Genomic DNA, 26,949 nt, shown 5'->3' on the forward strand with positions numbered 1-26,949 from the left:
CCACTTCCACATATGAAACTGGCAGAATCTCCCAACTAGACACTGGCACAGAAAGGCTTAGATGCAGGAACCCATCCAAATCCCAGAGTCTGTTACTCTCCAAATCATAAAAAAATCCACATGTACGTATATATGTATTATGTGTGTAGGCATGTATATGAAAGCAACTGCAAGACACCTATGTGCAGCACTGACAGAGTGACAGTGAGGAGACTGAGAACACCACATTTTCCCTTATACTGGGACTCGGTTCCATTCTTCTCATCAACTCCAGTGGTGGTGGTTGTTGTTTGGGGGGGAAGGGTTGGAGAAGAGAGGGAGGGAAAGAATCCCAAGCAGGCTCTGGGCTGACAGGGGAGCTGGATCCCACGAACCATGAGATCAAGACCTGAGCCAAAACCAAGAGTGAGACACTTAACTGAGCCATCCAGGTACCCCAACTCCGGTGTTTTTTTTGTTTTGTTTTGTTTTTTTAAGTTCATTTATTTATTTTGAGAAAGACAGAGACAGCATGAGAAGGGGAGGGGTAGGCAGAGAGTGAGGGGGAGAGAGAGAGAGAGAGAGAGAGAGAGAGAGAATCCCAAGCAGGCTCCACACTGCCAGCTGTGGAGCCTGACCTTAGCCTTGATCCCATAATCTGTGAGATCATGACCTGAGATGAAACCAAGAACCCAGAGTCAGATGCTTAACCAATTGAGCCACCCACGCGCCCTCCAGTGGTTTTTAAATTAAGACTCCAAACTGTTTTTATAATTCTTCCTATTCCAGCATGTTCATCCTGAGGACTCACAGTAACTTCTCTACCATTTAAATAAAATAAAGAGATTCAGTGAATCACTCAACACTAAACCTCAGTTTAAACAGAAAGAGACCATATCCTTCAACAGGCTGATATCATCGGATCAACAACTATTACTGTAAATATGAAAACAGTAGTATTGCCCTTTTAGGCCTACATCACTGGCTCACCAATAAAATTAAGAAAAACACACACCTAGACACCAAAATGACTTCTTTATGGCAGACTTGACTTATGAATTCAAGGTAGGTATCAATGGATAGTATACGCTTGAAAAGGGGAAGGTGGAAATGTGCTAGAAATGTATGTAAGACAGGAAGGTAAACATCCATGTGCTGTGTGAAATCAAGCTCCCTCGCAGTTAAAAAGCACCTCACAGTACACTGTAAATGCGTAATTTTTAAAATTTCAGAAATAAAGCTCAGTTACTACAGCTTTCTTGAAGCTAATCTCTGGAATCAAGGACAGCTTCTCTGGTTTGAGGAGAGTATCAATTCATATTCCATAAATTTCATTATCACTATTACTGATTATATTTCTGAGTCCTGGTCTTTCAACACTAATTCCTTACATTACAATCCTAAATCCTTACAGCATTTTGCCTTTGTTGAAAAAGACTGAAAACTCCATTTAAAGTCATACCTAATACAGCAAACGAACACCCCAGTTTCTAGGTCTTTTTGTGAAGAATCATCTGTTTAGAACAAACACGGGACTTCTGTTCCAACAGGTCAGTCCTGACAGAAAAGTGTGTTTAACTCAAGAACTGAAACTCCATACACCTACAAAGAGTAACCCTCAAAAACAGGGGGGCTCTTGGGTAAATAGGTCTTCACAGACAAGCCTGAGCATACCACAAGCACTTGTAACATGGTCTGTATGGGGGAAATGTGAAAAAATAAAACCCAGAGGGGATCTGAACCATTTCCCCCTCTCCACAATTACCAAAGTGAGGAAGATAAAGATCAAAGTTTTTCTGGTTTCTTTTCGGCAAGATTAACAAGTCTGCAGACTTTGCGGGGTGGGTAAGAGGGGTGGGGGAGAAAAAAGTTCTTCATGTGTGCCTGGTGAAGTGTGTAACACTTTCAGTGGGACGCCAAGAGGAATAATAAAAATGAGAGTATCTTCTACTTAAGGTCCCTGACTATGCTGCCAGTGGCAGGCAGACACTGAGGACTAGAAAACTGACTTCAGAGTACAGTACACAACCTACCATGAAAGGAAGAACGGGCAAGCTATCAGTTAAGAGGCCAATCATTTTTGTTCTCTACTTCTAAAAACTTACAGTGTGCCAACAAGCAATGTGCTTAAGAAAGCGCAAAATTTAACAATGTATGAGGATAGCATGCATTGGAGGCTGTAGTAAAGACAGCTCACCCCCAAACCAACCATCTTCAGTGAAAGACTAAGCAGTCCCACTTAAGCCAAAATAAGAATAGAAAAATCAAAGGTCATGGTCTCTCAGGATTAATGTGTGGCAACACTGATAAGGATTTCAACCACAGAAGCAAAATGAGACTATTACACTCTTCAAGGGTTATCTAATTCCACACATACAAGGCTGGACAAGGACAAGAGAATGTCTGCTTCAGGGCCCAATAAAAGCCAAGGCTCCACAGGAAGGGGGAAGACAGGAGGGAGCTGGTGATGACCAGGAAATAAACTTGTTCGTTCAGCAAAACTTAACTGATCACTACCTCACCATTCTCATGACTCCTAATAACAACCCCTAATTTACATAATCATTTCATTTTATCTTAAAACAGTCAACAGTCTATCTCTGAAAAACTCTGAAGAAAATAAAAACACACATCCTTTTGTTTCCTGACTCTGGCCCAGGATTCCTTTGCTCTGTGACTTTCTGTTTCTAGACTTTCCTTTTAACCCCACATATGCTCAAACCAACTATGCCAATCACATAGCTGTGTTGAGCATTTCTGCCACTTTAGCTCTGCTCCTCTTAGTCACCTCCCTGGTGACTGATCCTTCCCTTTTCCTCAGACATGCTGGGTTGGGGAGATTACTGTTCCAAATTACAAAAGCCACAGAGGAAATGCATACTAGTGGGTCTAAAACTCTACACACCAAACTATGAATGGTAGTTACTTCAGAGTTGGAAAGGAAAAACGAAATGGGAAAAAACTCATTTTTTTCTAACTTGTACACCTCTGGATCATTCAAATTTTTTTCAACACAACTACAAATCATATATAATTATACAGTAGTTAAAAAGTTGTAAGAGGGGCGCCTCTTGGGTGGCTCAGTCGGTTAAGCGTCCGACTTCGGCTCAGGCCATGATCTCGCAGTTCACGAGTTCGAGCCCCGCGTCGGGCTCTGTGCTGACAGCTCAGAGCCTGGAGCCTGCTTCACATTTTGTCTCCCTCTCTCTCTGCCCCTTCCCTGCTCATGCTGTGTCTCTCTCTGTCTCAAAAATAAATAAACATTAAAAAAAAAAATTAAAAAAAAAAAGTTGTAAGAAATATCAGTATTAGGGGCACTTGGGTGGCTCAGTCAGTTGGGCGTCCAACTCTTCGTTTTGGCTCAGGCCATGATCTCATGGTTCATGGGATCAAGCACCACGTTGGGCTCCACACTGACAAGCATGGGGTCTGCTTAGGATTCTCTCTCTGCCCTTCCCCCCATTCGTGCTCTCTCTCCCTCTCAAATAAATAGCTTAAAAAACATATCAGTATTAAAAATACTTGTTTATTTCAAAATTCTAAATAGCTAAATTTATTAAAAAATAAAATTTCCCAACCTAAGCACATTTCAGAAGTACCCTGTTACTACTATACTCCTCCCATAAAGACTAATAAATCTTCACTCCCATTGTCAATGACACTTGTTTTCTTAATTACAACCCTAGATATTTTGATACGCATTGTTTCCTAATCTGAAAGACATTAAACAAAAAGATGTATCCTTGATTATTCTTGGCATCTTTCTTTTCCCCTATCCTAAGATGTTTTACTGATCAATTTTCTAAGACTGTTCCTTTCATATTTACGTTAAAAGACCTTTTTTCATATTAAGAATCTCAGTCCTCTGCAAGTATTTTCCCTTATGATTGTTTCTAATGCCATGAATTTGTCGGCCATATGCAACATTTTAATTTCGATAGACCAATTTTATAAATCTTTTCCTTATGGCTCTGGTTATATATCCTGCTTCAAAAGGTCTTTGTTATTCTACAATTATAAAATATTCATCCAGATTTTCTTGTGGAGTTTATTTTTTAAACCTATACATAGGCAGTTTCCTGAACCTGATTTATAGAATAATCCATCTTTTCTCTATCATTTTAAATGCAACTTTCTTCATATGCCAATTCCTCTAACGCACACACACACACACACTCTCTCTCTCTCTCTACTTCTGTAGTTCATTCTGTTCCAGGGTGGGACCAAATTTTGACAACAAGTACGTTGAAATGTAGTTAATGCTTTCACTAGGATGTTTGCTAGGACCTAGAAAACTTATTTCAGCATGTTATTCTGGAAGGATTTTAAGTACTTTCCTCCTCCTCCAAATATCAGGCTATTAAATTTTAATAACACTTTTGTTCAGTTAGGCCGTGGAACCCAAGAGTGGACACTGTAACCAGGGCTGCCATGTTACCATTTCCACTTCTGTTCCTCTTCTTTCTTCGGCTTCTTTTTCTTGCTATCTGGCTCAGGAACTTTTTTATCTTTATCTTTATTCTTGGGTTTTTTCAATTTACCATCCTACAAAGAAACATGGTGAGAAAGCACTTAAGTAAGTACCAATCACATTTTTAGAAGTAGTTCTGAGGGGCCATTAGGAAGAAAAACTGGAACCACAGAATATTACAAGTGGAGAGGTTCTTAAATCCAATCCTCTCAATTTAATAAGTGAATGAAAATTTACTGGTCCTTTTCTCTAGAGCAGTATTTCCCAAAACTCCCTGACAAATGATTACCTAAGAAAGTAGTTAAAAACATTCACCATGCATGGAAGAGTCTAGGAAATTATACGTATATTTTTTAGCCTCAGAGGAATGTTTGGGAGAGCACTGTTAATAGAGAGTAATCCCAATGTATTACACTCACTTGTTTTTAAACCTCTCCCAACACCATCAAATAATGGGTATAGGCCTTGTATTAGACACTTACTATACAATTTGAAAAGAAATTCCTGATGGAGTCTAGTGGGGGAATATTACCTATCACTGTTGCTTGCATATAGAGTCACGAAGCAGTAAACAAGTATTTGAGAGGTCCTAAAATGATCACCAATTTCTAGTACAGTAATGTATTTCTCTATGGCTCTTCTTTGAACTGTGACCCTAGATGAGCTGTCATTGTGGCACAAACATAAACAAATACAACTCAGTAACACAGGAGATTAATCTCAAAACACACACATCCAGTAAAAAGTGTGTTATTCAACAGGTGGGGGTCCTGCTCCACAGGATCTAAACTCTTAAAGAATATTTTCCTTTGTCCTAATTATCCAAGATAACTTCTTACTCAGCAAGTTTTATGTAGCTCTGAAAGGTGGTTTTGAGTCCTCTTAAAATCAATTACAGAATGGCAGGGCTTGAATCAAGACCTTTATTGACAGTTTGACCTTTTCCAGTTATAATCAAGGAAAACTCCAAAACAGGGTTTGGTCACTTGTTCAAGGTCCTATAGAGCTGCTATTACCAGAAAAATAATAGTGTGACTCATGGGAATGACTGGAATATATAAACATTCTAGGACTACATGACAGGATATAACTATCAGGATAAACTCAGGATTTTTTTAAAACTCTTTTTTTAATGTTCATTTATTTTTGAGAGAGGGAGAGACAGAGAGAGAAACAAAGAGACAGAGCATGAGCGGGGGAGGGGCAGAGACAGGGGAAGACACAGAATCTGAAGCAAGCTCCAGGCTCTGAGCTGTCAGCACAGAGCCTGACGCAGGACTCGGACCCATGAACTGCAAGATCATGACCTGAGCTGGTGTCAGACATTTAACTGAGTCACCCAGGCGCCCAAACTCAGGATTTTAAAGCAAATGATTTTTGGGGTAGAAGGAAGGGGAAGGACTATGATACCAAACTATTTTAAAATAGGAATGGAGAATATAAATGTATGTTTGGGAGGAGAAAGTACTAGAGGATCATATAATCCAGATAATGTTTACTATTTAGCCTGAAACACACCACAGGAAAGGGAAATTTTTTCAGTTAAGACATTCTCCCTACAGCTTCTGAACACGCAAGCAGATGGTCCCATCAAGAAACCACTGGCTACACTGTATGTTTTCAAGCCTCAAAATGGGATAATCAGTCACTGAGAGACTTCCCAACAATTCCCAGAAATGAAAAAAAAACCACAGCCAGTTAGTGAGGTTTCAGGACTGCTCCTGCCATCTAGGGTACTGGCCATAATAAGACTGTGTATTAACTCTAGGTCTTTCAGCCTGTGTGTTTTTTTTCCTCCCCTGTAGGGAGAGGGTTGCTGAAAAGGGCAATAAAAAAATAAAGTTAAGCGTCCTTTTTTCCAAACGGTTTAAAGCAGTTATTACTACCTCCTTCTAAACTGTGAAAAAGGTATTATTTTACATTAGTGCAGCAAAGGCCTAAAGGCAGTACAGAAAGCATCAAAAGGCTAAAGTTGTGTGCATTTCTTTACCCACTAGTCTGTACTGATAATCTACACAAAAGTGGGGTGACTACCACAACCACTCAGCATTTCACTCTCGATTCCTTGAGAGGGTGCTCATAAGCTGACACTGCTAAGAACGGGCTAGCTGTCAGGAAAACCGGTTTCCTAACTTAGGGCTTGATCATCTCTCTCTATGGCTCTCCTTCTCATTAATAATCTTAATGTGATTTCACTTCAGACTCTTCTTCCCTCCCGTGGAGTTAAAAGATCAGCAAAGACATGCAGGAGACAAGATAACATGGTAGCTAGTGTAATGGTCCTGGAATCAGAGTGCATGGGACTGAATCCTGGCTTTACTACTTAGTAGTAAGTAGGACTCAAGCAAATGATTCAGCTTCTCTATACCTCAGTCTCTGCATCTGTAAAATGGAGAGACGATAGTAGCAGTATTTACCTCTTAAAGGTGATTGTAAGGATGAACTGAAATCAATCATTCATTTAAAGCACTAATAGTGTCTGACACACAGTAAGCATCTGTTATGTTTAATTTTAATTATTATAAATTTTACTACTACTATAATAGATTACACTCTTAAAACCCACTGCTCCTATTACTATCTTTACTGCTCATACTCTGATGTGCTAGTGACTTAATACCTGTGAATCCATCTTGCCCATGACCATGGCTAACCACAAACACAGCATAAGAGCCAAGAACTCATTCAACCCCTTCTGAGAATGCAAGATGTAAGACTCCTGTGATCTTCTAACATCTTTCACTTGAATTACTTGCTAATAACTCTTTAGTATAAGAAATAGGAAGTATCAAAAGAAGGGACCATATTATTTTAAATCTACTACAAGCATAAAACCAAACCCCTAGAAAAGTACTTGTGATGAGCTGAGATGTTAAGGAAGGTGATAAGCCAGGAGAAGAAGGGAGGAAGAGCATGTGTGTTCCAGACAGAGGGAACAGCATGTGCTACACAAAGCTGTGAAGCACAAAAGAATCCAGTGTGGAAAAGAAACAAAGGAGTTCAGTGTGTCTGGAACAAGCTAAATTAGAGAAGAGGCGCAAGATGAAGGGAGGTACCAGATGCAGGGGCCAGATCTGGAGGAGTTGTGGTAAAGAGCTTGGATTGCATCATATGTCCAAGCGGCACCCATTAAAGACCTTTAAACACGGAGAGTTACCCTAAGTGATGAGCAAGCTTTGTTAGATATGAGAGCACTAAAAAGCATTCTTAGGGAAAACTCTTCTGGGTTGTAAGCCAAAGTATGATTTCTTGTTAACACTTCCTCTGCAGGTATGAAGATGGTGTACTTTCTCCAAGAACATCAGCTACCAGCAGAGCTATGGGCAGTCACCCACGAAGGCTAAGAAAGATCTTAAAACTTGCAGTGCCACAGCAACTGTTACACGTCTTTCTTAGCAGTTCCCCTACGAAAGACCAATAAATTCCTAAAATTCACCTGCCTTCAAAAGCTGTTTTATGGAAAACTCCCTATTCCAAACCCAAGCTTCCAAGGGCCAGTCTCTTTACTAACCTCTTCTTCCTCCAGTTTTCGTTTCTTCTCTTTCTTGAGATCTTCTGTTTTAATTTTCTTAGGTTTATAATCAGCACTACAAAGGGGAACATGAATATGCAATTAACACAACTTTGACTCAGTAGTTCTCACCAACAGGATCAGGACCTCCAAACTCCTCTTGGAGGCTTCCAAAGCAGGCATGACTATTATTCTTGGCTGGGGATTGATTCCACAGTCAGAACAGGAATGGAGAAAGTCAAGAAGGCCTAACAAGGACTAACAGTTATAGTCCTACATAGAACAAAACATTTATATTATATACAGGCCTGGAAGAGATGGGGGATGGAGGGCTATCTACAGAAACAGACAGATGAAAGTCTGGGGACCAAATGCCCAGCGCAACAACAGCTACCACAAAGTAATACCTACCTGGAAAGGGGAGGAAAGAAATACTATATGCATTCTAAGTGAATACAAATGAGTTCACTAAGTATTTTCCCTCCTCCCTTTCCACCCACTTTCTATCATAAATCTTTTATAGATTCCTGGAGTAGAAGAAGCTATACAAGATTGAAATTATAATGAGTAGAACTTAACCTCACTGAATCTGAGAAAGAGGTACACACAAGCCTCAAATAATTGTTTTAAGAGCAATTTTATTATCTCTATACACTGAAACTTCACTTAGAATGCATGGACAGGCACACACACACACACACACACACAAAACCCAAAAAAGAATGCATGGACAGGCACAGAACCTAGGAAAAATTGCTTTAACAGTGAAAACTTATCTGTGGTAGGAGATAATAAATTTAAAGTAACTTGAATAATTTAAATGTTCTTGATGAACGCTATATTATTCGAAATTTGTACAATAAACAGGCATTACCTTTTTAAATATGAAAAAATAATAAAAAGATAAATATTTCTGCATTAAGCATCAGTCAGGTACACTACTTATTTGCTTAGCAAAGCCTACATTTATAAATCAAAGATGACTAAGCTGCCCAGACCATTAATCACAAATTCCAAATGACTAAAGTCAATCAATGCCATTTTTCTGCAAACTGGAGAGACATACATCGCATTTACTGTTTAAACAAATCCTTTTTTGTTTCCAAAAATCAAGGAATAAGAAATACTCACTCATCCTCTTCTCGAGGTCTCTTTAATGGCTTTATATCCTCTTTAGGAGGAGCAAAATAGCCATCATCTTCAGGTTCATCTTTAATTCGTGGTGGACTGAAGAGGGAAAAAAGACTAGTTAATGAGACTGGGAATGTCTATAGCTTGTTAAGTACTGCAAAGTAGGGATAAATCATCTCACTGAGAAGTAGTTAATACAAGGATAACAACATGCACTTGTACAAATTATAAAGACTGGGAATGTCTATAGCTTGTTAAGTACTGCAAAGTAGGGATAAATCATCTCACTGAGAAGTAGTTAATACAAGGATAACAACATGCACTTGTACAAATTATAAAGGTTTTCACTTCCTTACACTTAATTCTCACTACTGTGAGAAGTAGAACAGTAGAAGTATCTACTGTGAAGTAGGCAGTATTGCCTGCCATTTTACAGGTGAACAGGCAACATCAAAATCTGGGATCAGGACTCCTTAATCTAAGTCAGTATTCTTTCCTACTGCATCTTCGCTGTCTTTGCCAGCATGACCCAAACCACAACATGAACATGTATCTAAACCCACCAATGATGCGAACTGATTATTCTAGTACCAAAAGCTAAATACAGCTTTTATAAGGAAGGGAATAAAAATTTATTTCTCGAACTTGTATCTTAAGATTCTAATGGAAAATAACCTTAGTTACATGGAAAAATAACTAAGCTCACATTACAACAAAAGAAGTGCATGTGCTAAATGACAAGAAACTGCAGCTATTCCAAGCCAAATCTATTCCTTGTTCAACTTCCTCCCAGAGTTTACTTACTTTATACACAGGAGAGTGCCTTGCCCTATTTTTGTTAAGACTTTTTGCCTTCTGAATACAAAAAGATGATTCTCTTAGACAACTATTTTGAACCAGAAAGAGGAAGGAACAAGTTAAAAACAAAACAAAACAAAACACACACACACACACACACAAAACCATGGGACCAGCAATCACCAAACCTTGGGATGTTCCCTGGCCTGGCATAAGCCAGCAGAACCTCACAGTTCACAGACAGAAGCAACAACAAAGCTAACTCAGTACAGGGAATGCCTCCCAACATGAAACCATCTGTTTCTAAGGGGTCCAAGAGATAAGCATCCAGAGTCAGCTGCCAAGAACACTCAAGATATTCACAGGGTTTCAATGCTACCACCCCCCAATTCCCCAAGCATACTGGATCCACTTGCTTGTAACAGAATCTGAATGTTTAAAGAGATCAGTTTTTCTTCCTTACACCTGCACACTCCTCAAATGCCAATCTCTATAGCTGCTTCTCCTCACCACGGAAATTACTAACATAGTGTCAAGAGTCCAGTATCTCCAAACACTTTGCACCAGAAGGAAAGAAACACTGTCATTCACCCAACTAGTTAAGTAAATGCTAGATCCTAGTACTATCACCGGTGAAGTTAACAACATGTGGGAAGGGTTACTAGGCCTGAAGGAAGAACTTGTAAAACAATTTACTGTAAAACTGTGTTCCACCCAGTAAAGTATCTGGATTGGTCCACAAAAAAAAACCTGCAAGCTAGCAAGCAGTCCGGCAAAGTGAATGGAAGGCTGCCTGGAAGGCTGTGTTCCTGATCTTCTAACATGGAATTTCTGAAACTGAATCCTGGACTACACACCAAGTCCAGAGAATCTATTCGTATCTTAGTGTTAGTTTAATGAAAGTCCTAGGTGGTCTCTTGGCAGCAAATAGCTACCCTGTACTCGCTGTGAGAAATCAGAACACCTAGGGAAGCTTTCAGCTCTAATGCTTCTTGACTTGTATTATTCTGCATTCCTAGAACAGTTACAAAATGTGCCTGAAGAGGGCACCTGTTTCTCCCAGTCAATGGACTCAGAGTACACAGCAGAATTTTCAAAACTGTTCTCAAACGAAACTGAAAGTTCGAAGTTCCAAGGAGGCAAAATTCCCCAACACTGTGCTCTAGTTAATATGCAAACCCTTCCACCAATTCTCAGAAAAACCATTCTGTCATTCAATAGAACAAATGAGAATATATGACCATAAACTTTTTATTTTTTGAAACCAGAGGGGACTTTCATGTTTTTTTTAGGGAGCTAAGGTTGATGAAGAGAATCAAAATGGCAAAAACAGTACAGGAAAACCAAACTCGAGAGTGCATTTTCCTCTTCTTCTTGAAAAGAAATCGTGTATCTCTACTCAAATCTACACCAATCCCTAAAACATATATCAAGTAAGCTTCTACAGATGAGCCTCAGAATACAGTAGTGCCCCCTTATCCACAGGGGATATATTCCAAGACCCTCAGTAGATGCCTCAAACCGCAGAGTACTGAACCCTATATGTGCAATGTTTATTCCTATACATACATACTTGCAATAAAATTATAAGTTAGGCACAGCTAGAGATTAATAATAATAATGAAACAGAACAATTATAAAACACTTTAATAAAAATTATTTATGTGAATGTGGTCTCTTCCTCACTAAAAATATCTTACTGTACTATACTCATCCTTCTTGTGCTGATGTGAGATGATAAATGCCTGTGATAGGATGAAGTGAGGTGAATGATGTCGGCACTGTGCGTAGCATTAAGGCTACTACCGCCCTTCTGACGGTATGTCAGGAGGATCATCTACTTCCTGGCCGTGGCTAAATGAAACCACAGAAAGCAAAACTGTGGATAAGGGGGGATTACTGTATTACTGAGGAGGAATTCAGAGTAGAGTTTTCTTCAAGAAATCCATAATTACTACTGACTGAATATGAAGTTTCTTTTTGGGGGTGATGAAAATGCTCTGAAATTAGAAAGTGGGGTAGGGGGAGGCTGTACAACCTTGTGAATACACTAAAAACCAATAAACTGTACACTTTTTTTTAAAGAAAATTTTTTAATGTTTATTTTTCAGATGTGGGGAGGGGCAGCGAGAGAGGGAGACACAGAATCTGAAGCAGGCTCCAGGCTCAGTCAGCACAGAGCCCAATGCGGGGCACAAACCCACAAATTGTGAGATCATGACCTGAGCCAAAGTCAGACGCTTAATCAACTGAGCCACCCAGGCACCCAAACTGTACACCTTTAAAGGGTGAATTTTATGGTATGTAAATTATATCTGAATTTTTAGAAATTTCTTCCTGTCAATTTTCTCCACTGAAAATAGCCTTCTGGACAATGTGCTGGTGAGTTTCACTAAATGACACTTTGGAAATGCTTAGATTGGCTTAGAGCAAGTCCTCTCACTACTGACCTCCTTGGGAACCTAGAGGTGGGTCAAGTCAGTATATTTTATTTAAGTTCAGACAACACTACAACATGCATAGCTGGCCAAGAGAAAGAACAGCCAAGGTAGCAGAGAAGTCTTACCTAGAGAAGCCATTTTCCTTCTCCTTTTTTATTTTTGCATCCCCAGAGGCTCTAACCTGAAAACAATAGTAACTGGTTAGTACCTTGACAGGACTAAATTTGAAGAAGCCTCGCTCTGATTTGAGAACATGTGGTCTCAATTCTTGATCACAGACGGACTTATTATTAGCAAAACTGAACAGGTGAACTAAAGGTCTTGACATTTTCCTAAGACTCATTTTTACAGTTCTTCAGGGTGAATTATCCAATTTACTAAGAAATGTTTCCCTTCAAAATGACAGTTTTTTATCATTAAATGATGGCAGGTCCCCCTCCCACAATAAATATACTCCACCTCTCAAGGATTTGCCCTTGGCAGTGTGCAGAGAAAATAAAAAACAAAACAAAAGGTAAAGATGGAAGGACAATGAGCAAGAGGTGAAAGAAGGTGTAATTTTCATTACATTCTCTTTCATATTGTCTGAATTTACCAAGTACCAACACTATTTTCTCAGAAACTAAAATAAAAATGATTTTTTTTTTAATGATTTACCACTCATTTGCAGCCAGATGAGCCTAGCCATTTTGAGAAGGCCTGTACTGGTTATGGAACCAAAAGCCACAAAGGACACCAGCATCACTAAGTTTTCACTCAGGAAGGACCTTCATTCAACAAAAGACCAACATGGCATTATGCCTTCTCCCAAAAACAGAATTATTTTCCCCACGAAAGAAAGCTGACATTTCCAGAAACTCTACATTCTTCATTTATCCATATGCCATTTAAAGTAAGATAACGATATGGATAGATTTGGTTCTGTGAAATTCAGTGGTAAAGGGCTTTGGTCTTCATTGCTTAAGACTGTGACTGACGCCGAAGTCTCCTGACAGAGACCTTTTCACTCAAAGGCCAAGGGATTTTACTATGCAATGAAGGTACTTTCATTACCTGCTTTTATAGATAAAGAAAATGAAAAGTACATCTCACAGCTCTTCCTTCCTCATTGGAAAGAAAGTTCTGTACCTTTTCCTCCTTTCGTTTTTCCTTGTCTCTGTCTTTGTGTTTGTCTTTATGCTTTTCTGAACTTCCATCTTTGTGTTTGGTTTTCTCCTTCTCTTTGTGTTTCTTTTCAGAATCTTTATGTTCACTGTAAAAAGAAAAAAAAAACAAGAAAAGAAAGAGTTAGCCCAGAGTAGGGACCACAAGGGTTCATTTCACAAGATCAACTCACAAGATACCCTAAGATGACATGAAACCATGGAAACTTATAATGCTTTAAACAAACAATCCTGACAGAAGGTTCAAGTAGAAGCTCTTGGCTACTATACTTTCTTTATTCTTGTTTGATGTTTTTATGTTTTCGAAGGAGCAAAGAAACCAAAGGGAAACACAGTCATTCTAAACATACCAGGACTTTTTGTTAAGTGACTAATAATATACAGACTGGGCTTCTACAATATTCTACCAGCAAAAACTATGATGGAAGCTCCAAACCGAGCAATCACATCTGAGGTGAGAGGGTAGAAACAAATGACACGAAAATGCATTTGGGGACTATGTACACCCAACGACAGCCCAACACAGTAGATGTTTCCTGCTAGCTTAACTAGGAAAGGCTCGTCCCTTCTAAAAAAAATTTTTTTAATGTGTATTTATTTTTGAGAGGGAGGGAAGGAGGGAGGGAGGGAGAGGGGGAGGGAGAGAGACAGAGCCCGTGCACGTGAGCACACGCGTGCAGAGGGGGGGAAGGGCAGAGAGCATAGGGGGCCGACAGGACAGAGGATAGGAAGCAGGCTCTGCGTTGACAGCACAGAGCCTGATGTGGGGTCCGAGCTCACGTACCATGAGATTATGACCTGAGCCGAAATCAAAGTTGGGCGCTTAACCGACTGAGTCACCCAGGTGTTCCAAGGCTGGTCCCTTCCAGAGGTGGCTTATAAACCCTGCAATAAGAAAAGACCTAGCTAAAAGCAAAGACATATCCTGTGCTAAACGTTTAAAGCCTTGCTTTTAAAGGGGTTTGTAGACGGGGAACCTTGGTGACTCAGCTGGTTAAGCGTCCAACTTCGGCTTAGGTCATCATCTAGTGGTGAGTTTGAGCCCCACATCAGGATCACTGCTGTCAGTACAGAGCCCACTTCAGATCCTCTGTCTCCCACATTCTACCCCTCTCCTGCTTGTACTCTCTCAAAAATACATAAAATATTTTTTTAATTCATTAAAAAATTAAAGGGTTTTGTGGACATACTGGTAACCAGTGTAAAGGAACTGCTCCTCTGGAAAACTAAATATGACATTACAAAGCAAGAGCCATTAGAATGTTCATACCCTAGGAGCACCTGAGTGGCTCAGTTGGTTGAGCATCTGACTTCGGTTCAGGTTGTATTCTTGGGGTTCGTGAGTTCAAGCCTGATGGGACTCACTGCTGTCAATGCAGAACCCATTTCGAATCCTCTTTCCCCGTCTGCCCCTCCCCCACTTGCACTCTCTCAAAAATAAAAACATTTAAAACAATGTTCATACCCTAGGATCTAGATCCTGGAAGTTTCTCTTTGGGAAATAACATTGCATAAAGATGTTATGCAGCCATCGTGCTATAATTTGTAAGCCCTACAGATATATACATACAATGCCTATGACCACAGATGGAAAAAAGGAATATATAAAATGAGTGCAACTATGTAAAAGCACGCATGTGGATAAAAACTAAAGAGGCAATAAGCAAAATCACATATTTAGGGTGGCAGAACATCAGATGACCTAGATGAGTGTTTTCTTCAGTGCGCTGGGCAGGTAGTTTATGAAACTTGTTTACTGCACCAACCAATATATTCCACAAGTTAACAAAAGGAGGGTGAACTCAAGTGCTATGCACTGGGGAGCCCACCTTAGACACAGGAAGCTGGCAGCAACCCCATCTCACAGGGACAGTCAGGCCTATAGGTAGCATCGGCTCCTGCCTACCCTGCCACCACACACTGAGTTTCCCATCTGTCATATTTAGCCTCAGCCCAGAAAAAGGAGATTTTACCAACAATGATCTCATTAGGCTATGTTCATCCCATGGGGTTTGTTCTAAAGAGATTTGGCCAGCACACCTGGGTACATAAAAGGCCAAAAGGGAGAAACAAATGATGGCACCAGTTAGGGGAGAGGCGCAGAAACTGGATCAAAAGGGCATCTTCTGTCACACACATCTCTTTGCTTGAAAGGAGCCTCAACTCGAGGTAGGCATTTGGGTGATAAATAAGCAAAAGCTTTATGAAATCTAGCCAGGAGGACAGAGGAACTAGTAGGAACAGGACTACAGGGTTAGGAAGATCCAGGAACTGTCAGATAAAAGAAAATGATGTCAACTTCCACTTGTTTATATATACTCCTCCCTCTGTTGCTCTTATCAGGTTGTTACTTAGATGTGCCACAAAATGAAGTAACAAGTTTCTCCATAGGCAAACTTTCTGTTAACTCATGAAGGCTGAGCCCAGTTCAGTGTACTTGGAGGCATATGGTGACAGTGTCCCACCATGCTTCTTGTGCTCAGCATGATAACGATGTCACCTCCACTTAGTGTGTTCTCCTAACTGGTTTTTACCAAGATGCAATGTTTTACCAAAATATTATTCTTTACTTTGTACAAAAACGGCTCCCGACTCCCTTAACACTCTTACTTCCAGTTCTCTCCCACTTTAGACTGACTAACCAAAGAGCAAAGATGCCAAGATTGCCATGAATTCTTCAGAAGCTTACACGTACAAAATCCCATTACAGCAAACCGTGTGAGCTTACTATTCCATTAGATGAGCACTGTAGTTTTAGTGCTTTTTAAACATTAATTATAAGAAGAATTAATGGCCATCTACACAAGTTTTTGCCTAAGAGCAAAAAATTTGGAACAATTACATCCATAATACCTATGGATAAAGATCTCCCCCCCACACACACACAGTAAGAAAAACTCCCACTTTCCAAAGAAGCATTGTGCTTGGTATTCTCACATACATTTCATGCAATCCTCACCTGTGAGGTGGATTTTATTATCCTCTTAGACTGATGAAGAAACAGAGGAGTCAGTGTTTCAAAGTCTAATTCAAAGGTACAATGTTAGAAAGAAGGGAAGTTGGGATTTAATTCAGTATTTCCACCTCCAGTTCAAAGTACTTTCCACTAAATCAGTACCATTACATGTCCATGAAATTGATACCTACTACTTAAAGTAGACCGATATTAGAGAAAGATGCATGGCCAGTCTGAGATTTGAAACACAAGTCAAAACTTTATTGTACCATCAAGGAGAAACTTTCTAGAATAGACATCTTGGATATCTGAAATGATAAGACCTTTGGGATAGTTGTTCCTTATTTTTTCTTCCCATGAAACTATAAACAGTTGATTTAGGAATCTAAGTTTAGGAATGCTCCATCTTCCTTTCTACTTTCCTTTCTTTCTCAATGAAAGCAATTCCTAGAAAGAACATCAGTCTGTTTCGCTGGGAAACTGGCTTTCTGGCCTTTTGGCCATCACAGCATGGGAACCTACCTGTAAGTGTACACACAGCCCTCCAGTTTTCAGCTTTGCTGTTCATTATCATACCAAACAGAGATCAAGGAAAAGAAGTCAGCAAACAACAAAGCAATGTGACAGTACCCAGGCCACCCCCAGGAAAGTGAAAAAAGTCAATGATACTTCCTCTGCCTACATAACGAGAGGGAAATCTATTCAGGAAATTCAAAGTACCGGCTACGTAATACCCCTTTTATAAGTCATAATTAAACCAAAGACCAGAATGAGATGGGAACTACTGATGTGACTTTCCAAAAGAAACTCACTTTCTTCCATTCCCAATCGTTTAGATGCAAGAGAGCCAGTAAGGATTTTTATACTAAGTGAGCTCAGATGACAATTTAGGACTGTTAAAAATTAAGAGTTTATGAATCCCTGAACACAAGGCTAACAAGTCTACTTGTCAGGTGCTGTTCCTGTCCCTGTGTCCAAAAACAGAGAACAGAGTACTGGAGTCCTACCCCCTCATCCATAACTCCCATGCTGGCAGGAGTGCTGGCAAGGAGCAAGACCCAGTGTCAGTCTTTCCTGGGAATCTACCTGAAGTGGCAAATGCACGTGGGGTACAAAGACCTGTGATACAGAAGCATGTCTAAGGCTGCGCCATGGAAGGTTAGAAGCAGGATTAGGTCAGTGGTAGATAAATGGAGCCAATCTGGGATCAGTTAGACTGACTCATCATCACTGAGGATTTCCTAACATGTACCTCTTTTTCCAGAAGGCTTAAAACTAGTTTGATTTTCATGGTCGCTTAATGAGCAGCATCTTTTCCACTGATAGTGAGTTGATACAAATTCTGACCAGTGTAGAAGAATTCATATGTTGACTGCTTGTCTTGAGAGAAATTACCTTCATCTTTATTCTGATCCTTCCAACTTTTCCACACATAATAGACACAATGTCAGGGGCACCTGGGTGGCTCAATCAGTCATAAGCATCTGCCTCTCGGTTTCAGCTCAGGTCATGATCTCGCAGTTTTGTGAATTCAAACCCAGCATCGGGGTCTGCGCTGGCAGCATGGAGCCTGCTTGGGATTCTTTCTCTTCCTCTCTGCCCCTCCCCCACTAGCATGGTCTCTGTCTCTCTCAAAATAAATAAACTTTAAAAAAATAGACACAATACGTCAAAGTCACAAAATAGACTTTAATATACTGGCCAATTCAGAGGCAGTGAACAGATGACTGAAACACTGAAGAAATTTCAGTGGGGTGCCATAAGAGACATCAACTAGGAGAAAGGCTTACTACTGATCATAGTAAGAAACCCAAATATAAGAAAAAAATGCATTTTAAGAATGAGTTTAGTCTGGAGGAGCCCGGGTGGCTCAGTCGGTTAAGCGTCTGACTTCAGCTCGGGTCATGATCTGGCGGTTCGTGGGTTTGAGCCCCACGTCAGGGTCTGCACTGATAGCTCAGAGCCTGGAGCCTGCTTCGGATTCTGTGTCTCCCTCTCTCTCTGCTCCTCCCAGCTCACACTGTGTATGTGTGTCTCTCTCTCAAAAATAAATAAATATTAAAAACAAAAAAAAAAGGAAAAAATTTAAGAATGAGTTTAGTCTGGGATATACTGAAGGCCAAAATACAGACAGTAGCTAACATTCCTAGAACTTCTGTAATGGTCACATTTTTGGATGAAATATTAATTTCACCATTAGAATCCTGGGAGAGAAAGCACCAATTATTGGCTAGGTACAGAAGCTGGCTCCTTGGCTTAGGGCTCCTGTCTGGGGTTTAGATCCACCACATTAGCAGAGCCTGGACAAGCAAAAGGCAATGCCAAAGAGAACAAATGGAAAGATTCAAAGCCACATCTCCAGATTCTACCGAAAAAAGTAACCCATGCTACACTATTTTTAAAGTGACAGTGAAACCTTTGGTCTGTACCTCCTGCTGGAGCTGAGTAGACAACAGAGAAGGTTGACCAGGGTTCTAAGGCACTGAGGCAGAAGTGTGGAAGTAGGGAGATGGCAGCAAGAAGCCAGGAGGAAAAAGTATTTTCCTTTTGTCCTGGGAAGGCACTTGGTACCTCTTTAGGGGGAAAAAAACAACAACAAACTTGTGTCCGATATTCTGGGAAGCTAGGACGTTGGCAATGGGAAACCATTTAAATCTGTTAAAGAAAACAGAAACTGTCCTCTATCACCAATAAAAATATTTAACAGATGGGACATCTGGGTGGCTCAGTCAGTTAAGCGTCTGACTTTGGCTCAGGTCATGATCTCATGGTCCGTGAGCTCAAGCCCCACGTCGAGCTCTGTGCTGACAGCTCAGAGCCTGGTGCCTGCTTCAGATTCTGTATCTCTCTGCCCCTCCCCATCTCACGCTGTCTCTCTCTCAAAAATAAACAAACAATAAAAAACATTTAAAAAAAAATTTAACAGCACTAGTGCCATCCCCCCTTCCAAGCAGTTTAAATCCTCATAACAAAACTCTTGAGATAAGTATTAGTATCTCCATTTTACAGATGTGCAAACTGAGACACAGAAAAGTAACTCATCAAGGAATACCTCTAATGAGAGTCATAAAGATTTAAACTCAGGCAGTCTAGCTTGAGTCAAGCACTCAATCACTGTTATGTCACCTCTCAAAACAAAAAAGAAAGACTGCTAGGGACAGAAGGAGGCTTTCTATCTTCTGAGAATAGGACTTAGCCACTAATGGCTAAGAGAACAAACTCATCCCTGCTACTGGGCCATTTCTCAAGGAAGCAGAGCACAGCCAATGGGGAATTCCTATGGGAGAGCCTAGAGAGCTTCAAAGCTATGGAAGGAGGACATTCATGGCCCCTTCAAGGAAAGCAGGCAATTATGGCTTAAGTAGCGTTTGCTAAATAAAAAATTCCAGGTAAATTCAAAAGTTGTCTCTGTCAAGAACCCAGCAGTTTCTGAAAGCTTCTAAGAAACGAAGATTTCCTCACTATTACAAGTTACTAAACAAATCACAAGAATTATCAAAACTTTGTATTGAATGGAATTTTAGGAAGTATTTATAGACCCCTCATACCATTTGTGGCTAAGTCCTGTATCTTCCTTTCTCAAGTGTTTTCAAATGGCTTCTAGCTCCCTTCAGAATTAAGTCCCAACTTTGCAAAATAACATTTAATAGTTTTGCTTCAAGCTGTTTTTTTGAGTCCCATTTTCTATCCCACCTTCTATTAACCCAAGGCCTACCTAAATGGATTCCTTCCAGAGCAAAGCACATTACAGCCTGTCCATGTTTGTATAAAACTCTTCTCGCTGTCTCATGTCATCTTTCTAGCCATCATCTTCCCTTGTCAAGACCTTAACAGTCTTTTTTAGTGGCTAGCTCAAATCCTCTTCCTACCATGAGATCTTTAAAAATAAATTATTACAGTTCATTATAATAGGGCTAGACAGAATTGAAAACTAGGGCTCCAAATTGGATGTTATCAATTAGCAACTACTAAACTAGATTCTAAGATTACGAAAACTGACAGCTCTACTTTATCTGAATGACACTCTACTAGGATTTAAGGTCACCGTCACCACCACCTCAATTATTTAGTATGTTAAACTTTCCAAAGACTTTTTATCTACCTAATTTCACTGACTTCTCCCAACAAACCTGAAAGGCTTACCAGACCAATACTGCTATCAACAATTGACCAAAATGGAAAACAAGATCCAGAAAGAAATAAAATGGTTTGAATCAGAACACACAACTAGTAAATGTAGGACACACAGTAAATGATAGAACCTGGACTCTCAACTTCTATTTTTTGTGTGCTTCTACAATATACATTGACTCCCACGTGAATGGTGGTGGTACTTCAGTTTTGTTTCTCAACTACGCAACTTTACCTACCTACTTAGGTTAACTGTCCCCCCCCCCCCCCCCGCCCCCGACATGCTGATATAGGGATCTGCAGATAAGTGGCAGGGCGTTGGCAAATAGCTCACAAAAACGAAAGCAAAACGTCTTTTAAATTTGATTCAAGAAAATGTCCCCTGAGAAATGGATACTTAATCCCAGTGTATTTTCCTAAGATCATACATTCTCTCAATTCTAATTCAGGTAGAGTTTGAAACTGAGGAAAACAGAACTACCAAAAGCATCCTTATCCTCACATGTTTCTCACACTGTACAGATTAGCACTGCCAACATGGCTGGAAAAGCACTTCCCTTACTATTTCACAGCAAAGCTTTTCTATCTTCCCTGGCTTTCCACAAATTTGTCACTCCAGCCTGAGTGCCAGGCTTAAAATTGGCCAGAGACGCACAGTCAAAAACCAGCAGGGACTGGGGTGGGGGGAGGGACTCTAGCAGGAGGAATCTTGTTTTTAATGTATGATAGTCCTTTATTTCTAAAAACCAACCCCCCCTCAACACACACAATTGCTTTTAATAATGTTGTTTACATAACAGGTCCAGTATTAAAGATAATTTATGGCTAAGATTGTAACTTTTCAAGAAAGTATCCAGTGAGATCCCACAAGCCCAGTGATTCCTCAGCATCTAGAAAGAATATTCCTTTTGTTTCTTTTGACAAGATTTATATATATATTTTTTAAAAGGACCTGACGGGCTCAATATTAATGCTAAAAGAAAGAAGCAGTGCCAGAGATAAATAATAGAATAAATTATTTTTATTTGACTTTGATATAAACTCTGTGTTATTACGGGCCAAAAAGGCAGTAGTCAGAGATGGGGTTTTCATGGGGTCGGAACTTAATGAGATTAATACTTCTATTACCAAAACTTTCAGGGATTTGGGGCCCAAAGAGAAGAGGCAGTGCCTGAAAGGTCTGGCATTTTAAAACCTGAGCTGCCAACCACTGCATATAAGAAAGAAGTGCTTGTGTTAACGCAGTTCAGCTATACAACTAACCTTTCTCAGGGAGATTTTTTTCTTTTTACTAGAAGGAATAATGTAGTGGGGAAAAAACACAACTCAGAAGCCCTGGTCTCTCATCCTTGCTCTGCTACCACACCACCATGTGACTTCGGGCATGTCACCTCAGACTCTTGACCACACAAAGAGATAAGATGGAATGATCTTTCATACCCTCTCCCTTATTTTGTACCTTAAGTAAGAACAATACAGGAGAATGTATATGAATAAGATGGGATCTCCCAAGGGATGGGATGGGTCCACATCCCGTCCTGTCTCAGCAGAAAGGCTGGTTTCCCTTTCTCTGGCATTCCAAGTATGCAGCACATGTTACTGTGTGGGAGAAAGAGGTCTCCTGGACCTCCTTTGGGTCCTAAGTGTAGTCTGAGAAATAACTGATGCTAATATCTAACAGAAAAGAAAAGACACAGAAACACATTTAGTGTAAAACTTGTTTCCTTATAACACCAACAAAATCATGCCAAACTGATTAGCGAATATTGGAATCAAATGAAGTTTTAAGAAAACATGTTCATAAATCTTAATTATTCTGGGCTTTTGCTACAAAAGGAAAATGAAGAAACCCAAAACTACTAGAAAGATCAGAAGTCACTTAAAAAAAAGGAACACAAAACTGAAACAGGGGCACACAGATGGCTCATCAGGTTAAGGGTCCGACTCTTGATTTCGGCTCAGGTCATAATCTCATGGTTCATGGGTTCAAGCCCTGAGTCAGGCTCCCCACTGACAGCACAGAGCCTGCTTGGGATTCTCTCTCTCTGCCCCTCCCCTGCGTGCATGCTCTCCTCAAAACAAATAAACTTTAAGAAAAAAAAAAAAAAAGGGAACACAGTGTACAGGATTTTAATGAAATATAAATATATAACCAATTCACTTGCTTTGTTGCAAAGAGGTAGTATGTCAGTAGAGGTCAAAACAGGAAGTATTTAGAAGTCTGCTTACAACACATCATCTGGTTAAACTGTCTTAAACTTACGTGTGAATTAGAGATCCAGGGCTAGATTTAGTCATTTACTAGATTTAGTAAACAGAAACTTGGGCCAGGTTTTTCAATGCCTCTTGGCAAACACAGGCTATTATTTAAGTATTTTGATAAAAATGAAGAAAATATTACATGAATTAAATGAAATATTCAATGAATTTGCCTATGCTATAATCTTGGAAAAGTATGCTTGATAGATGTACAAAATACCACCTCCTCCTATTTGTGAAACTGTTCACAGTTAAAGAGCTCTCACAATTAAAGACTCCTCCTGACTCCTCTGAGTCCCCTCTGAAATGTGTATTGATGCACAGGAACTGAAGAGGAGTTAAGAAAGGTTAGGTGACCTAATGAGCAAGGTCATAGGAGACCTAAGCAGAGGGACCAGGATGAGGCCTTCTTCTAGACAGAGGCAATTAAGCTACATTGGGCTTTCCAAGAAAAAGGACACCAAAATAATATCTTTTATTTTTAGAAAGGAAGTTTTGGTAAAACGGAGCAGGGCCAAACGGATGTCCCAAAGCTTTTTATGCCACTTCTACCTAATCTTTTCTCACACAAGGATAAATTTTGGTTGGTGAAGTCAGATGTACCAGAGAAAAAGGGATTCATCTTAAAAAGCTTGTTTTAAACATTAACCTCCGTTTTCTCTTAAGATTTGTTGGTGGGGGGGGGGGGGAGAGGGGGGACAGATTCATGCTAACATAGAAATTAGCATTCTTTAACAGCATTTTCCTCAGGATGAAGTTCTTCGTGGTCAAGGATTTCTTTTCTTTTTTCTTTTCTTTTTTTTTTGGTATTTCATATCAACCAGCAGAAGAGAAGCACAGCAGGCAGGATAAAAATACTTGTTTCACATGAGCCAGCAATTCTACTCCTAAGTATTTACCCTAAGAATTGAAAGCAGGGACTCAAATAGAGACTTGTACACCCATGTTCACAGCAGTGTTCTTCACAACTGCCAAAAGGTACTAACAACTCAAGTATCCACCAACATAGGAAGAGATTTTTTTTAAATGTGGTACAGACACACAGTAGGAGTATTATTCAGCTATAAAAAGGAATGGAGGGGCGCCTGGGTGTCTCGGTCAGTTGGGCGTACGACTCTTGATTTTGGCTCAGGTCATGATCCCAGGGTCATGAGATCGGGCCGTGTGTTGGACTCTGAGCTGAGCATGGAGCCTGCCTGGGATTCTCTTTCTCCCTCTCACATTCTCTCTCTAAAAAAATTTAAAAAAATAAAAATAAAAAAGGGTACAGAATCCTGATATGCAACAATATGGATGAACCTTGAAAACATCAGATTAAGGGAAATAAGCCAGACACAAAAAGGATAAATATTTTGTGATTCCACTTACATTAGTACTAGAATAGGCAAATTCAGAGACAGAAAGTAGAAAAGAAGTTGCCAAGGGATGGGGGTTGGAGGAGAATGGGAAGGAATGGTTTAGTGGGTTTGGGATAATGAAAAAGTTCTAGAGATGAACACTGGTGATGGTCGTACAATACTGTAAATATACTTAATGCCATTTTGAAAGCGCAAAACACATTATGTATATTTTACTAAAAACACAGAAAAAACCTGCTTGAAAAATGGAAGCGCCAGAGGGAACTATCTCGTCGAAGATTAAGAGTATGTGAAAAGAAGAGAGAAGATGGCAACTAGTGTACCCACAGGTCATCCATGCACTGATCCAATACATGCTAGGTAAGTGCCAGCTATCCACCAGGGACTATACAAAGCCTTGAGAATGCAGAACAAAACAGACTTCAGCTCTCTTCTGAGAGACTTTAAGAGTCTAATGGGGAATACAAAGAAGTAAAGAGACAATTATAACACCAACACAACTTGGCAATTGCTGTGATAGGAATGTATTCAAGGTGTCAGAGAGCACACTGAAGTCACACTCAATATGAGGGGATGGGCAGAAAGGATACCTGAAAGAAGTAAAGTCTAAGTTGTAACTAAAAGAATGATATTAAGAGGGCAACAGAATACTCCAGAAACAGTAATCACATATTTTAAGGCATATTTTAATAGCACGTTAAATTCAAATGAGATTAGGGGCACCTAGGTGGCTCAGTTGGTTAAACATCCAACTTCAGCTCAGGTCATGATTTATGGTTCGTAAGCTTGAGCCCCGTACCAGGCTCTGCGCTGACAGCATGGAGCCTGCCTCAGATCCTCTGTCTCCCTCTCTCTCTGCCCTTCCCCCACTTGCACGTGCCCATTCTCTCTCAAAAATAAACATTAAAAAAAAAAAAGTTTCCCAAGACTGGATATGGAATATGAGAGAAGGGTAAATGGCAAGAGAAGTAGCAGATGGAGAGCCAGAGAATTGCTACGTGCACTGGAAGGAGAGGAGAAAGGTGGCCAGAAAGGTGGAAAAGGACAGATGCATGAAAAGCAAGGAAGCTGGTTTTAAGGAGGAGGGCTGGGCCCAGAATATAGTGTATCTCAGAAAATGCTCTAGGTGTCAAGAATCTGTATTCTGCTGTTGTTGAGTGGAATATTCTATAAATTCCAATCAAATCAAGTTAGTTTGTGGTGTTCAAGTATTCTACATAATGATTTTTCTTTCCTCTTACACTATCAATTGAGAAAGACTTAGCAAAATCTGACTATAAATTGTCCATTTCTCTCTGTAGTTCCATCAGTTTTTATTTTGCGTATTTTAACGCTCTGATATTCATACATAAACACTTATAACTGTTATGCCCTCCTAATTGGTCCCTTTTTATCTTTATGAAATGAATTTCCTTATTCTTGGCAATACTCTCTGCTCTCAAATCTACTTTGGTAGATGTTAATACGGGCTGAACAACTATAAACTGGAGAAGAAAAGATACATGTGAATGGAGACTGGATTCAACTACTGATATTAAAGTCACCAGAGTAATGAAAATGGAAACTAGATGATCGAATGGTAAGAAATTAGTGAGTGGTGGGGGGAAAAAAAGACCACAGGAGTGGTAGATGATACATAAAAGCAATGTCCCCACTAGAGAAAATTTATCTGGTTATTTAAAAAAAAAGTTTTTACAGGTTTTTATTTATTTTTATGAGACAAAGAGAGAGAATGAACAAGCCGGGGAGGGGCAGAGAGAAGAGGGAGACACAGAATCCAAAGCAGGCTCCAGGGTTGGAGCTGTCAGCACAGAGCCCAATGCAGGACTCGAACTTGTGAACTGCGAGATCACAATCTGAGCTGAAGTTGGACACTGAATCGACTGAGCCACTCAGGCAGCGCCCTTAATCTGGTACTTTTAATGATTCATAGACTTATTCATAAAAGGAATTCATTAGAAATATCTTAACATTTTTTAGTGGCTCATAAAGAACAGACTTGGAAAAACAATTCTCACTTTTGACTTGTCTGTAGACAATATGCCAAGAATGATGCACTTCTAAGAAACTCTAGGCTAGAGGTACTTATTCCAACACACAATTGATCTTTACATTCCCTTTTAACAAAACTTAGGCCACTCTGAGGATATCATATAGCACTGTTCCCCAACAACTGCCTTTAACTTAAAATGGAAGCATAAGTCCTCAACAAGGGGTCCCATATCCAAAGATATGCAAAGTCTTTGGGCTTAACCACTTGCTTCCTACATCAAAAAATGGGAGCAAAGCAAAAATGAAAACATCTTTCTGAGGCTTGAATCCCTGAGGTAGCACTACTGAGTTTCATTTATATTGGTGGTCACTGGCTTCTGTAAGAGTTGAACCCTTCTGATAATCTCATGAAAGTAAAAAATGCTCTCTCCAGGAAAATCTCATATATCCAACCTTTGCAAATGATTTCAGGGGCTCATAGACCATGGATGCTCAAGGTAAGAAATTTTAATTTATGCCTGCTTAAAGTACAGAAAGAATATATAGAGAGTCTCCAATCCAGTCACACCTTTTTATCAAGCAAAGTTCTCTGGACCTCATGTGTTACAATGAATCCATAGCGGACTTAGTTAAAAATTATATTTCTAATGAAATATATATTGAAAGAGGATTCACCATACTTGCTTTGTAAACCTTGATGTGAACAATAGCCTTCCCAGTAAGGCCGAATTATCAAGGCTATACTCTTAGCAACTCTGG

General features: G+C 39.8%; 1 protein-coding gene across 1 annotated transcript in view; it reads right to left on the reverse strand.

The window, feature by feature from the left end:
• TOP1 (DNA topoisomerase I) overlaps positions 1-26,949 on the reverse strand; it is a 95,317-nt gene that overhangs the window by 35,873 nt on the left and 32,495 nt on the right. Inside the window, exons 4-8 of the mRNA XM_023251253.2 lie at positions 13,460-13,583; positions 12,457-12,512; positions 9,093-9,188; positions 7,962-8,037; positions 4,418-4,524 (exon numbers count right to left, since the gene is read on the reverse strand). Coding sequence (XP_023107021.1) covers positions 4,418-4,524; positions 7,962-8,037; positions 9,093-9,188; positions 12,457-12,512; positions 13,460-13,583 — 459 coding nt within the window. The remainder of the gene's footprint in view (positions 1-4,417; positions 4,525-7,961; positions 8,038-9,092; positions 9,189-12,456; positions 12,513-13,459; positions 13,584-26,949) is intronic.

The sequence above is a fragment of the Felis catus genome, chromosome A3 (assembly GCF_018350175.1).
Source record: "Felis catus isolate Fca126 chromosome A3, F.catus_Fca126_mat1.0, whole genome shotgun sequence".
Taxonomy (NCBI): domain Eukaryota; kingdom Metazoa; phylum Chordata; class Mammalia; order Carnivora; family Felidae; genus Felis; species Felis catus.